At 40.9% G+C, this 13,388-nt stretch overlaps 1 protein-coding gene across 1 annotated transcript in view; it reads right to left on the reverse strand.

Annotated features, from left to right (window-relative positions):
* Window positions 1-11,439, reverse strand: part of LOC103907902 (histone H4) — a 12,904-nt gene extending 1,465 nt beyond the window's left edge. The window contains exon 1 of the mRNA XM_019474816.1: window positions 11,403-11,439. Coding sequence (XP_019330361.1) covers window positions 11,403-11,439 — 37 coding nt within the window. The remainder of the gene's footprint in view (window positions 1-11,402) is intronic.
* Window positions 11,440-13,388: the final 1,949 nt, after the last annotated feature.

Genomic DNA, 13,388 nt, shown 5'->3' on the forward strand with positions numbered 1-13,388 from the left:
CAAGTGATAGGACAATTGGAAACAGCCTCAGGTTGGGCCAGGGGAGGTTTGGGTTGGATATTAGGCAAGATTTCTTCACTGAAAGGGTTGTCAAGCACTGGAACAGGCTGCCCAGGGAAGTGGTTGAGTCACCATCCCCGGAGGCTTTTAGAAGATGAGTATACGTGGCGCTTAGGGACACGGTTTAGGGCTGGACTCGGCAGTGTTAGGTGTACGGTTGCACTCGATGATCTTAAGGGTCTTTTCCAACCTAAATGATTCTATGATTCTATGACTTGTATTAATTTTTCTCATTTGGAGTTACTGCTGTGGGGATTTTTTCCTTATTTTTTACAAAATATCCTTTAGTATAATTATAGTTTTAAATTTCTGCTACCTTAATTAGTAAGAAAATCACCTTTCTCTTGTACTGCAGATCAAGCTTTTCAATCTTTAGCTGTTGTTTTATGGGTCTAAATCTATACTGAAAACAGATGAGAGTCTGAATTAGAATTTATGAAAGTAAGGAGCAATCCTTGTCTAAGGATGTTACAAATGTCACAGTATAAGAACATCCTGAGCTGGGATAACTACCAGACTAACACATAAAGAATAGTTTCATTTTTTCGGGGGGGGGTGTTATAATTTGATTTTCTTCTGTCCTTTTATATAGGAAATGCAAGCATAATTTCTACATACTCTTTTAAAAAAACTGTGCCATACTAGAACATATAATAAGTAGTTTATCTCTATTGTGCTACTAAACTGGGAAGGAGTAGCTTCCCTCAGTCTATTTAATAATGATGGAATTATATTCCATCATAAAACCAAAGGAGTGTTTTGCTCTCTATGGTCATATTAAAAGCTTAATAGGAAATGCAAGCATAATTTCTACATACTCTTTTAAAAAAACTGTGCCATACTAGAACATATAATAAGTAGTTTATCTCTATTGTGCTACTAAACTGGGAAGGAGTAGCTTCCCTCAGTCTATTTAATAATGATGGAATTATATTCCATCATAAAACCAAAGGAGTGTTTTGCTCTCTATGGTCATATTAAAAGCTTAAAAGAGGAACTCATTATCCTGACACCTCAAATATTGTTTCTAATACTGTACCTAGATGTTTTCATGGTCAATATCAAATCTATGTCTTTTGGGGGGTTGGGGTTTTTTTTGTTTGTTTGGTTGTTTTTTTTGTTGAGAAGAAGATAATAAATATGATTTAGATGAAAATAATGCTAATCTGCATTACTTCAGAAAAGGAGTATATTAAGAAACATGGGAATGATCTTTGCTTTTCCCCTCTTCTGGTATGAAGCAACCCTCACTGAACTCTTCTAACCAGTTACTGTCATTCACCTATTTACAGCATTTTACGTAGGCATTCACAGCTTTTATCTAGGCTGTAGCAACCGTACTTCCTGTTGCAGAGGTGCAGAGGAATGCTTAGGTATAGTGCGGAGTCTCCTTAGATTTGGTGTAGTCCTAAGCGTACCTCCTTTCTCTTCCTGGGAAGAGTGAACAGGTGAGCTGAGTATGATACTGGGGCTTAAAAAATGTATTATGCTTGCTACTGTTCTTGTTTATAGCGAACTGACAAGTCACAAACCAGTAAGCAAACTCGAGCCTTTTCTGCTGTTACTAGCCTAAAGAAGGATTCCAGAATATTTTTTTTTTAATTATGACTTTCTTTTCTTCACTCAGTAGTGCTTTATTAGCAGCAGACCACCACATTTCAGTACCCCTCCCTTTCTGCTCCCCAACCCCTTGCCCATACTTAACAGTGACACTGCTCAAGCAAGAGCACTTCAAATTTTGTACATTTAGCACATATGTAGACTAAGGACAGATTCACAACAAGATGGAATCAAGACAGATTTAATTCTGTGAGATAGAGGCAAATGACTAAGCCTCTAGTGTGCTGAGAACACTTGCCGTCTATCCCCATGACTTTTACAGTCAGTTTTTGGTTTCCATTTGTACGTTTTCAGCTGCCTTGCTTATATTTTGGTTTTGCATCCTCTAGGTAATTAATTCATATGTGTTTAAAGTCTAGCACAATAAGATATGGCTACTGTAGGGTATTGTGTCTGTATCAATAACCTCAGGGTAAGTAATTAGAATACACAGTTATTAATTTAATCCTGACTTAAAAAACATAATTCATGAAATGGAAATAGAATTTAAGGCTTCAACTCTTAGATCAATATTAGGCAGAAGAAATACTGTCAGCCATTATGTTGTAAGAATATATATGAATAAACATCTGGAAAGGTACTTGTATCTTTCAAACTAGTAGTTTTGAATTTTGTAGAGTATTGGATAGATTTTTGTATTCCTTGTGCTTCCCACTCACTGGCAGCTGGTGCTTCATTCCCTATTCAAAATATTCTGTCACTTTCAAAGGAAAAATGGGATTGCAGTCTGTCCTTTGTGAATGAGACAGGTTCTACAGACCTCTGCTTTGCACTGTTATCATGCTCCTGTGATCTGCCATGCTGAAAACATACTGGATCTCATCTGGGCTATCTAGGCAAATGAAACTAATTGTTCCCTTGTACTGAAAACCTGGGCGCTTTTGACAGACCAGCACACCCCCACAGTGGAGGAGAGCTCCGAGGAGAAGGGCGAAAGGACAATGAGCTTGAGGAACAATGTATTGTAAAGAAAGCTGCACTTACCTCAACACCAGGGAGACTGGAGGGTTACCATGGTTTTAGGTAAGACAGCTGCACCAGTGAGTCATCAGGTTCCCTCAGACAACTAACAAAGGATAATGTCTTCCTGAGCAAGCCAGACCAGCATGAGGGGTGGCGAGGGGGGGCGGTGTATATGTGGCTCAGCCCAACACAAGGTATAAAAACTGGACAACAAATAAAACAAAGTTTGAAGAGAGCAATGGGCTTGAGATGGTTTCAACCAACATATTCCTTCCCAGTGACTGGGGAGGCCCAGCATTGTGACAATGAGCATATAGAGACCAGTAATGAGAATCATGTTTGCACTGTGATTCAGCTGTATATTGCAAATGCTATATTATGCTTGTGATGCGATTTCAGTACATTGCTGTATCACTCCGCTAAATCAAAATCCCATGTAATGCCAAATATGCTCAATAAGGTAATTTGATACTAAACATTAAACTCTCCTCATGTGTAATATCTAAAAGAACCTGGTTAGAGAGTATTTAACTGACAGCACAGAGATGTGGTCAGCTGGGACCTGCCTCTACATGTGGGTAAGACCGTAAACTGCACAAGGTCTGACTTCTTTAGCACATTTCAGGCTTCTAAATCTACTCCAGTGGTCCTTGTTTTCTGTATCCCCATACCCACATACCCCACCTTCAGTTCAGAATGTAAGCCACACTACAAAGCTGTGCTTACTGAGGTCGAGCAGACCACATAATTTTGGTAAGAAATATTTTAAGTACAGAAAGTTTTTATCTGCAGACTGAGGCCGAAGTCAACATTTGCATGTGTGGATTTGCCATTTGGAAGGAATCTCCTGGCAGTAACATGGTTCCAGAAGTGGTTTATGCAGCTGAAGTAAAACTAGCAAACAACGTCACCTAATGTTTAAATGTCTAAATGTAACAGCTGTCAGCTTCCCAGTGTGTTGATCACATCTATCTATTTGATAGGTATGACAAGAGATTTGGGGGTACTGTGATCATTTATTTAGTCTATTGATTGGCACTTTAATAACTAATCTCATCTCTCCCTTCCCCCTTCCCCACTAGCTGAGACAATCAGAGGTGGACACCCCCATTCTCATCTTTTTATTTAAAGGCTCCCCTCAGTCAGAGATCCAAGAGGTTGGGCTGCAGCCTGTTTGGACTATTTCCAACCTTCTTCTTGCTGCCAAGTTCAGAAACTACACAGGGACTGATAAATCAAGAAAAGACCTCTGTCGTGGCCCAGCAGCCTGGGCTGACCTTTGAGGATGCAGTTTGCCGTGCACTGAGAGTGGCTTCTTACAGATCAGAAGATGATCCACACAGGGGCAAAATCTTCCAGAAATCGTCTTCCTTCCCCTGCGCCATGCCAGCTGCGGGCAAGTGCATGTTGTCTGAGTCACTGCTGTGTTGCTCTGCAAACCAGCAGGAGCTGGATGCCATTTCCTCATGGAAAACGACATCACAGGATTAGTCTCCACAACAGCGGATCGCAGGAAGGGACACTGCACACGCACTTCCGAAGGAATGTTGTGCTTGGCAGGCACCAACACCCAAGCACTCACATGGCTCCACCACCACTCGCACCTCCTCCTTACCAGGCCAGATGTTTCAGAGTTCCTTTCAAAGCAATGCTGTTTGTGCTAGAATTGCAAAAATACACTTTCTGGGGTGTTTCTCTCACACAACAACATACCAGCTGTCAGGACAGCTGTTCATGGCCAGCCTAGCATGACTCTGGAGTAGTGAGTGTGATGTGTCTCACTCTGCCTTGGAAGGAGAAGGTTTGCATGGGCCTCATCCCCACCATACCACGTACAAGTTGCAACCTTGCTAAGATACATAGGTCCCTCTTTCCCCCATCATCAAAGTTTTAGGGAACATCCACTCATGTTTCGGATTGCAAGCCTGGCAGTTCCCCCCATCTACAGCCTGTCTGCTCCCTTGACATGGGCAGGGTGCTGGCAGGCTCACTGAATAGCTGGTATAGCTGAATAGGTCTGTGAAGAAAGGCTGGAGGAACTCCTAGGCCAGGTTTGAGGTGTTGAGAAGATAGCAATATACCCAGTTCCTCATGTGAAGCTGTTTTAGGACATGGGAGAGAAGGGACAGGGTCAATAACCTGCAACTGGGGGTAGGGGCACCCCTTTGCCCATGTTGTTTTCCCCCCTGGGCTCTGGGCTTCTCCCAGGAAGACAATGGAAGATCAAGCCCAGTCAGACCTCTCCAACAGGTAGTCCAGGTGGTTTCCCGGGAACAGGGTGGCCCATGGAGTTCAGAGCTCTGTAGCACACCATGCAGACCTAATCCTACATTTGGGTAAGGGACAGCAAACAGCAAACCAGCTACTCAGTAACCACAGCTGACACTTTACTGCTTCTCTTAAATACTTACTCTGCTTTCTAAACTGGCATTTGAAGCAGCACAGGTCTCCTGTTACATTGACCATTGATTAAGCTAGAAAGACGTATCATGAAAGCATTGTAAGCACAATGTTTCCAGCACATCTGAGACTGATCAGCTCCGCTCCTTGCCTGGGCTCCTGCAGAGTTGCACTGGGCAGTAAGTTTTCCCATTGAACTCTGCCAACTCTTACAGAGTTGTAAGTATTTAACAGCAGTTGAAGTATTGCCCTATCCCAACAGTCTCTCTGCGGCATAGTTTTCCAAGTAATGAATCTACTGTGGGCATCCCTATAGGAATGTATCGAATTTTGTCTTGGGCTGTGTGTTTCTGGAGGAAGCCAAGTCTGGAAAATGATGACGTGCATTGTGTCGGTGTCTCTAGACACTACTGCTGTGCTTTGTCTTTGTTACAGTAATACTTGGTTGGAAAACCAAATAGTTCAGTCGGAAACCCCAGCTGCTTACAGGGGTTTTTTTATGCTTAGGCTCTGGACACAGCAGCGAGCTTGCTTTTAAGGATCCAGCAGTTGAGAAAGCCACCACAACCCTCAGGTTCTGTTCACGTCAGACCAGTCATTTTCCAGCCCATGCTGATGCAAGTAGCTGTTCTGCTTCATGTGCAGAACTTTGCACTTCTCTTTGACAAACTGCACAAGATTTCTTTTGGCCCATACCTCAAGTTTATTAAAGTCCCTTTTAATTGAATGTCTTACTTTTGGCTCTGTCTACCTTCCCTAACTTAGTGTCAGCCACACATGCTAAGGGTACATTCTCTCTTATCATCCAGGTCGTTGCAGAAAACATCAAATAATATCAAGTATTCAGCCCTGGGGCATTCTTTTCTTTACTAGTTGCCCATAGACACTAAGTTGCTAACTACAGCCCTTTGACTAAATTGTGCTACAGACAATTTTCAAACATCTAACAGCCTGCTGATCCTGCCCGAACTCTCTCAGATACCAAATGAAAATGCTATGGGAGATGGTTCAAAAAATATTACTAAATGCCAAGTGTATTGCATCCAGCACTCCTCCTTTGTCCACACAGATACTCTCTAGTCTATAATTCTGTGATAATTACCAGTACCTAGACATCAGCAATTTTTGTTGCCCTCCACCCATCATCAGGAGTCAACTGAACACATTTTATTTCTGATAGTTACTGAGTCTCAGTGATTCTTGGAGACCCTGCTATCTTCCCAAGTAACATTTTCTAGTGTGTCACTCTACTCCGTATTAGAAATTATTTCCTTACTGCTAACCTGCTGCAGCGAAGAACACTAGTTTTTTTATTTCCTACAATGTATACAGAGGAAAGATGACTTCCTTCCTCTTCATGTTTTAAGTGTTTGAGAAGAAACTTCAGTTTTGCAGCCTCCTTTTTTAGTCAGGGAACTCCAACAGTATGTACCTTTCCATTAGGGAATAGTTCTTAGGCCTGTGATAATTACTGTTGCTCTCTTCTGTGTATTCTCTTAATGTTTGCCTCTCGTTACCTGAAGTTCAGTACTAAAAACTAGGCCTGAAACTCCAAGTGAGACTATACCATTCCTGACTACAGAGGAAGATCTTCATCTATCTTGTAGATGTTGTCATTGTGTTCCTTTCCTAATACCTGGTAACATACTATTGTTGATTCATTGTCAACTTGTAACTATAACTTGAAAATCCAGATGTAATCAGGTGCTAGTCAACTGCTACTGTCCAATATTAATAAAACTGATATATTTCTTTCCAGGTGAAGTATCTTACACATTTTTGAAGGCAGTGTCTCCAATTTATCAGGCATTTTTCAAAACATAAACTTTCCTCCATCATTCTAGCATTTCTTTGCTTGTTGGCACCCATACCACTTCTATACACACCATGTAGACTATAATTCAGATCATAAATAAAATTATACCAGGCCTAGGACTGATCCTTGCAGAACTCTGTTTGACACAGCATTTTGATTTCATAGTTGACAATCTAAACATTTAAATATAACTTTCTACCCTGGGGGAGTGGGGGGCAGGGTCTGTGCTAGACCAAGTTTCCCTGATCATTAGTTTCACTTCTAATATTTTTCTAAAATGAAATGAAATGAAACAGAGAGAAAATCTGCAGTATATCAGCCAACTCTAGGGAAACATTGCATCCTCTACTGAGACTCTTTCTAAAATTGATTTTGGAGCAAGACAGTTAAACATGGTTTTAATTTCTTGCCTTATGTCGTACAAACTGATGTCTGTTTTGAGTACTGTAAATTCTTGTTTTTATTCATATCTTCCTCAAATTTGTCTGAGCTGGTAATTAGTACAACTCGGTATCAATGAGATAGTCCTTCCCCAGGGTGTACTGAGTCTGTAAACCTGAGCAATGCATAAATCTGTAACCCAGAATGCCTTATCATGTGGTTAGTTCTTGCCCATATTCTTCACATACCTTAAGAGTAACAGAGTGGCTGCATAGGCTGGGTGCAGAGCTGGGTCTACTGCGTATTATCACAGCATCCTATTTCCCTTCACTCAGCATGAAGGGCTAGAACTACCTTTGATAGCTTAGGAAATGGCATCTAATAACACGTACATCCTGAGTGCCACTGAAGGGGTAGGACGTAGATTTTCTATATTGATGGCCCAGTTTCAATTTCCATCTCTGACTGAATCAGTATTTGCAAACTGACTCACAAAAAAAGAATTGTCATTTGTCTGTGTTGTGCACCTGGGATAATAGACAGCACATGACATAGGTTCAGATACCACATTTCAATTTTTTCCAGGCAGTCAGTGAGAGTTACAGGTAGGATTACATTTCCATGCTTTTGCATGAGGGTCCCTAGTATTTCTTTGTCTTTCTATATTTACCTGCTTCCTCTTTTTCCTCAACTGAAAACAATACAAAATTTATAGTCTACATAACTCAGTAGAACAAAATCCTGCTCATAACTGGGATTCCGATGTTTAATACTACTGCTACTACTACTGATAATTCTCAGTCCCAGAGATGGGTGGAGCGAAGTAAAACTTGGCTACAAGAGGATCTCTGATCCACAGGCTTTCAGAAGCTGGAAGGAATATTTTGATGCTTTAGGCTGTCATTTTCTGGACAGACAAGGAGATTTTGAGGCTGATTCATTAAAATGCACAGCCCTTCTTTTTTACTGGCTAGCAAACATTTAACAGTTATGGCAGGCAGGAGAGTGACTTCTCCCCACCTTTTGATCACCCCAGAATGTAGGGATTTTTTTTAAAGTGGCAGTTTTGCTGAGACTCCAACTAGCCTTAACAAGTCCTACAGTCATGGACAACATGATCACTGAACCAAATCAAGGTAGCTCAAACTGGCCTTGACAAACCTGGGCACTAAGGACTGTGTGAGAGGTAACGTTTTTTGAAGCTACCTTTATTTAACTACCAAAATTCCAAAAGTGGCAGGAGTGCCATTCAGGGTTAATCTATACATAGGTTTCACAAATTAACCTGGAGAAGTATTATTTGCAAAATAGTACTGAGGGAAATGATTGTTTCCCTCCAATCAGCACTTGTGAGACCCATCTGGAGTGCTGTGTCCAGCTGTGGGCTCCCCAGTGCAACAGACATGGAAACTGGAGTGAGACCAGTGAAGGGCCACAAAGATGATTAAGGGACTGGAGCATCTCTCATATGAGGAGAGGATGAAAGAGCTGAAACTGTTCACTCGAAAGAAGAGAAGGCTCAGAGGAGTCTTATCCATGTGTTCAGATACCTGATGGGGGGAATACAGGAGACAGAACCAGAGCCTTCTCAGTACTGCCCAGGACAGTGATGGGCACAAACCGAAACACAGGAAATTCTACTTAAACATAAGAAAGAATTTTTTGGAACAGGCTGCCCAGAGAGGTTGTAGCCTCTCCCTACTCTAGCTGACCCTTCTTTGAGCATGGGGGTAGGACCTATAGCATTAGGTATTAGATTAGAAGGCAAGATACTTTTTTTTAGGAGATGTGATTGCCCTAACACTGAAATACCTGTCAGTATATTTTTGTTAGCTTGGTTGAAGTATATATCTAAAAGGATACAGTTTTCTTTACCACTAACAGCCCTTTGACATCTTAACTCTTCCTTACTATATAAACTTTGAAATTGCTGAATCAGTATTGTCAATATAGTTGCAGCATGCCAGAGACTTGACTAATGCCTTTTGATCTTGGTATGGTGTTTTTATTATTAATATTGAGAGTGATTACTTGAAAGTCTGCAAAATCATTCTTTGTCAAGAAGATAGCGTGCTTCAATTAAAAGTTCATCATTTCTCTGGGTCTTCACCATGCTAACAACAGTAATTGTAATTAAATGAGTGTAGGCTTTCAGCTAAATTTGGCTAATCAGCTTATCTGGATTGTTCTCCTCCTGCAGTCTGAATGTCTAATCTGCCTCTATTTGTCTAATATCTAATCTGTTTCTCCTCCATGTGGAGCTTCTGTCTTGATAAGAAAAAAATCAAGTGTTTTCTCTGCTATACAGTTTTAGGAATGACTTCTTATGTTATATGTGAACTATTTTTGTTTTGAAGATCCTTGCATTGGAAAATGCACTGGCACTTTGTAGGATCTTCTGTAATCTGCACTAGCACCTATACTGCTAGGCAAGGAAGGAAGCCAGGGCATGTTGTGTGATGATGCATGGAAATGAGGTTCTGTTTTGGGGAAGTAAGGGTATACATTTTAAGGAGGCATAAGAAATTGGTTTGAGGTCCTGAGTAGGAGATAAACAGAGCCTGCATTTGGACAGGGTGCTTGGAAAGGAAAAACAGGAGAACTGTCAATCTTTGCTGTTTGATTGAAATTCAGTATAAAAGGAGTCATATTTAAATATTTGTCTCTTCACATGGAAACTGCAAACAATTTTTATTACCAGCTCACTCTCAAACCTTTTTTTTCAAGTAATGTTGCTTGGCAGTAAGAAAATTTCTCTGCCAGGTTGAAAAACTGTTCCATACTCTACCGCTGATTCGCTAAGTTATGTGGTGGGATGCTTGCTTTGCTTTGTCTTTTTCTCTTATCTGTAAAACACCCAGGGCAATATCAATGCTATTTGTAAGGTAGATAGTGATTGGTCTCTCTAAAAACTGAGACTTGTTATTTTGGTCCAGTGTTGCATTTAACAGCTACTTCCAGCAATGCAAACCTGAAAATTGTTCAGAGCTTCTGACAAGTCGATTTTATCCAATTAAGTAGGAAATGTCATTGCTGGGGCCAGGGCGGGAAATAACCCTAGGAAAGTCTCTCTTTTCACACCACCTCATATCTCTAAAGCCCATCTCTTTAAAAAAAAGATCTCCTTTTGCAGAAATGATTTGTAAGACCAGGAAAATTCTCACAGCTCAGAAGTAGGCCAGGAAAAATGCGCTGTGCAGAACAGGGCCAGTTTGATGGTTGAGGAATAGGTATAATAAAGGATGTTGACACATAATGCTGGAGGCCAGCTGCCAAGTCTTCCAGTGCCTCAGACTATTAGGGAAAAGCAAAGAACTTCAGAAGTGCAACTCAAAATAGCCAGCACCTGGAGCAGGGAACTCTTTAAAAGACATGCAAATTTACAGGGACCCATCCAGAACTAAAAGTGGGAGAAGTCCTAAATCTGCTCCTTGAAATCCTCTGATCAGTACCTTCTTCATTTGCTTTCCTTACAAAAACACAGACGATATTGTCCCTTTAAAACTTGTCACAGAGTAGGGACAGCAATCCCTATGTGCTGTGGATGGAGTTCAAGTGACTGCCACTACTTAGGGAGCAAGATCTGAGAGGTCTTCTCCCATCTCTTTCTACCTCCTGTCTTTATCTCTAACCTGCAGCCTGCTTATGGGGGAGGGGAAGGAAATCTCTCCTCTCCTGGTGGACTGAGAACAGGTTTACAAAGAGCGAGCTTGAAGGGAAACTTGCCCAAATGTGTGGATAGGAGGGATGGAGCTGGTGAAGAGGACCCACCCCTGGGGCTACAGCTGCACCCTTGCACCAGCGGTTACTGCCCACTCCCAGTTGCTCCCAGCTTCCTGACCAGTTTCAAATGTAACAAACTAGATTTGTAGAGATCTAACACTAAATCGTCAAAGCTACAGAGATTAAGGTACATTAAGCTTCTTTCAGTCCTTATTCCCAGAAGAATGTGCGTGACATTAAACAGACCCGGATAGCTGACAGCCCTTCCCGGCTCTGTCTTTTGTATCACTTACAGTCTGATTCTGCTCTATGCCCGTCTCCATCCACTTAACCTGGAAATAAGCATAATGCCCTCATTTTGCTACCTTTTTACCTCTCAGAAAAATATTCCTACTGCTCATTTGAGTTACCAGCCTGAGCTCTCAAACTCTATGGCTACTGTGGATTTGGTCTAGTTGCTTATGTGGGAACGTCATCACGTTCACGAGAAGCGAGGCAGATTTTACAGCCAACTTCAGCATGCCTTTCAGTCTGTTTTTTACTGAAAAGTAAAAAAGGGTACTGAAAAGCCTAATTTTTCCCTCTCTCTGCTTTTCCCTTCCTCTCTTTCTCTCCTGCAAAGTATTTGTTAGCTGGCCTGCATACAGACAACAAAATAAAAATAGATCTAAAAGAGAATACGAAAAAGTGACAGGTCATTGTTTTCACTTTTGTTATTCTAATGTATCTCATTTATCCTTGCCATTTTAATCTATCTCATTTCAGTTAAAACTACTTACTATTAAGTATAACTTAATTGTGTCTTCAACATTTAATGTATGAAAATAAATGTCACGGCCTTTTGCAACATACTACTTGTCTTCTAGAATCTCAAATTCATCTGTGTTAGAAGAGATGCTCCTTTGCTAAAATAGCCCACTGACATTCTGCATGACAAGTTCTTACAAAGTACAATGGAGTAAAATATTAGGTTTGGGCTTAATTTGTTCTTTTCAACCAAGGAAAAAAAATCTGCTGCTTTTTAAATAAAAGCAAATCGAGGCTTTTGTCTTCTGATTTAATCAAAAATTATCCCAAACAATTCGTAGCAGTCCTTAAAAAATTTAATTAATTTCTGTTGTCACTTTGTGAGACTTAATAATTAAGTGGGATCATAATAATTAAAGCTGATTCTGATTTATGAGGATTGTCTGAAAATTATTTCAATATTCTGAGGATTTGGATGAAAACCTAAACTGGCAAGTGTTTTCCTTTCCCTTTAAAGAGGAGAATGGCAGGTTTTATGAAACCTTTGAAAAAAAAAAGAAAAAAACCCAACAGTCTGTGTCCAAATATTTCAGGTAATATTGAGGCTGAAGCATTCTGTTTATGTAGGCCAGATTTCCACATTATTTAATTTATTTGGGGAGAACCGAGGCTTCAGCTGGCTCCATTAACGTTTAAGTAGCATCCAATACGTATTAGTCTATCTATACCTGTTTGATATTTTCCCCCTACAAGTCTGCTTCTGACTTCTGTAAGTCTTAAAGAATAATAGTATACACTACTGTAACTGAGAAAGCGTTAAACTAGCAGTTTATCCGGAATTTATATGCATTAAAGAGGCATTGACAGCTTCATTTTATAAACAGAAACTATTTGTAAAAATATCAAAATCTTGCTATTCACTTACAGAACACCACAAAAAATGCAGAGCCCTGGCAAGTTGCAGACGCTTTTCAACAGTATATATATTCCTCTGAAGGTCTCTTACTTTCCCAAAACACGAAATTCTGTAGAAATACCGTGTCCTTAATAGTTAAAGATGTGGTTAAGGGAGCCGAATCTTTATCCATATTCAAAGCTCAGCCATGAAATTGTGTTACTTCCTTCTCTTTGAAATCAATTTACGACAAAAGTACTGAAGCTGCCCCCTCGGTTTCTATCCTAATCTGGAGAAAACCCCCTAAAGAATAAGCCTGCATTACGGGGGAGACTTTTTATCTACGGGTTTTATTTTAATTTAGAAGGAAAAACAAAAGTTTGCCGTTCCCGGGGTCTCTCTGGCTTCACAACGCGAGGTTAAACACATCTTTTCTCTCTCATCTGGGGTCCCAACAGCAAGAAACTCCCCCAAATGGAAGTCCACCGTCTTCTCTTCACTCTCCGAAGAAACGGGGGTGATTTCGTGGCACGCATTTTACAAAAAATATGAATTTATAACTCCGAAGAAACACAGACTCGGAGGACGAAAAGCTCTTCCTGGCTAACAGTTAGGCGGGCTCTGCAAAGCACCAATCACAGATCACCGCTTCGCTATAAATTCAGGCATCGGGGTTACTGTAGCCCAATTACTTTCTTTTGATTAGGAAGAAGTCTCTGCAGCGATGTCGGAGACCGCTCCCGCCGCCGCTCCCGCTGTCGCGGCCCCCGCCGCCCAGGCCGC

This window comes from Aptenodytes forsteri, unplaced genomic scaffold, assembly GCF_000699145.1.
Source record: "Aptenodytes forsteri isolate BGI_AS27 unplaced genomic scaffold, ASM69914v1 Scaffold284, whole genome shotgun sequence".
NCBI classification, from domain to species: Eukaryota; Metazoa; Chordata; class Aves; order Sphenisciformes; family Spheniscidae; genus Aptenodytes; species Aptenodytes forsteri.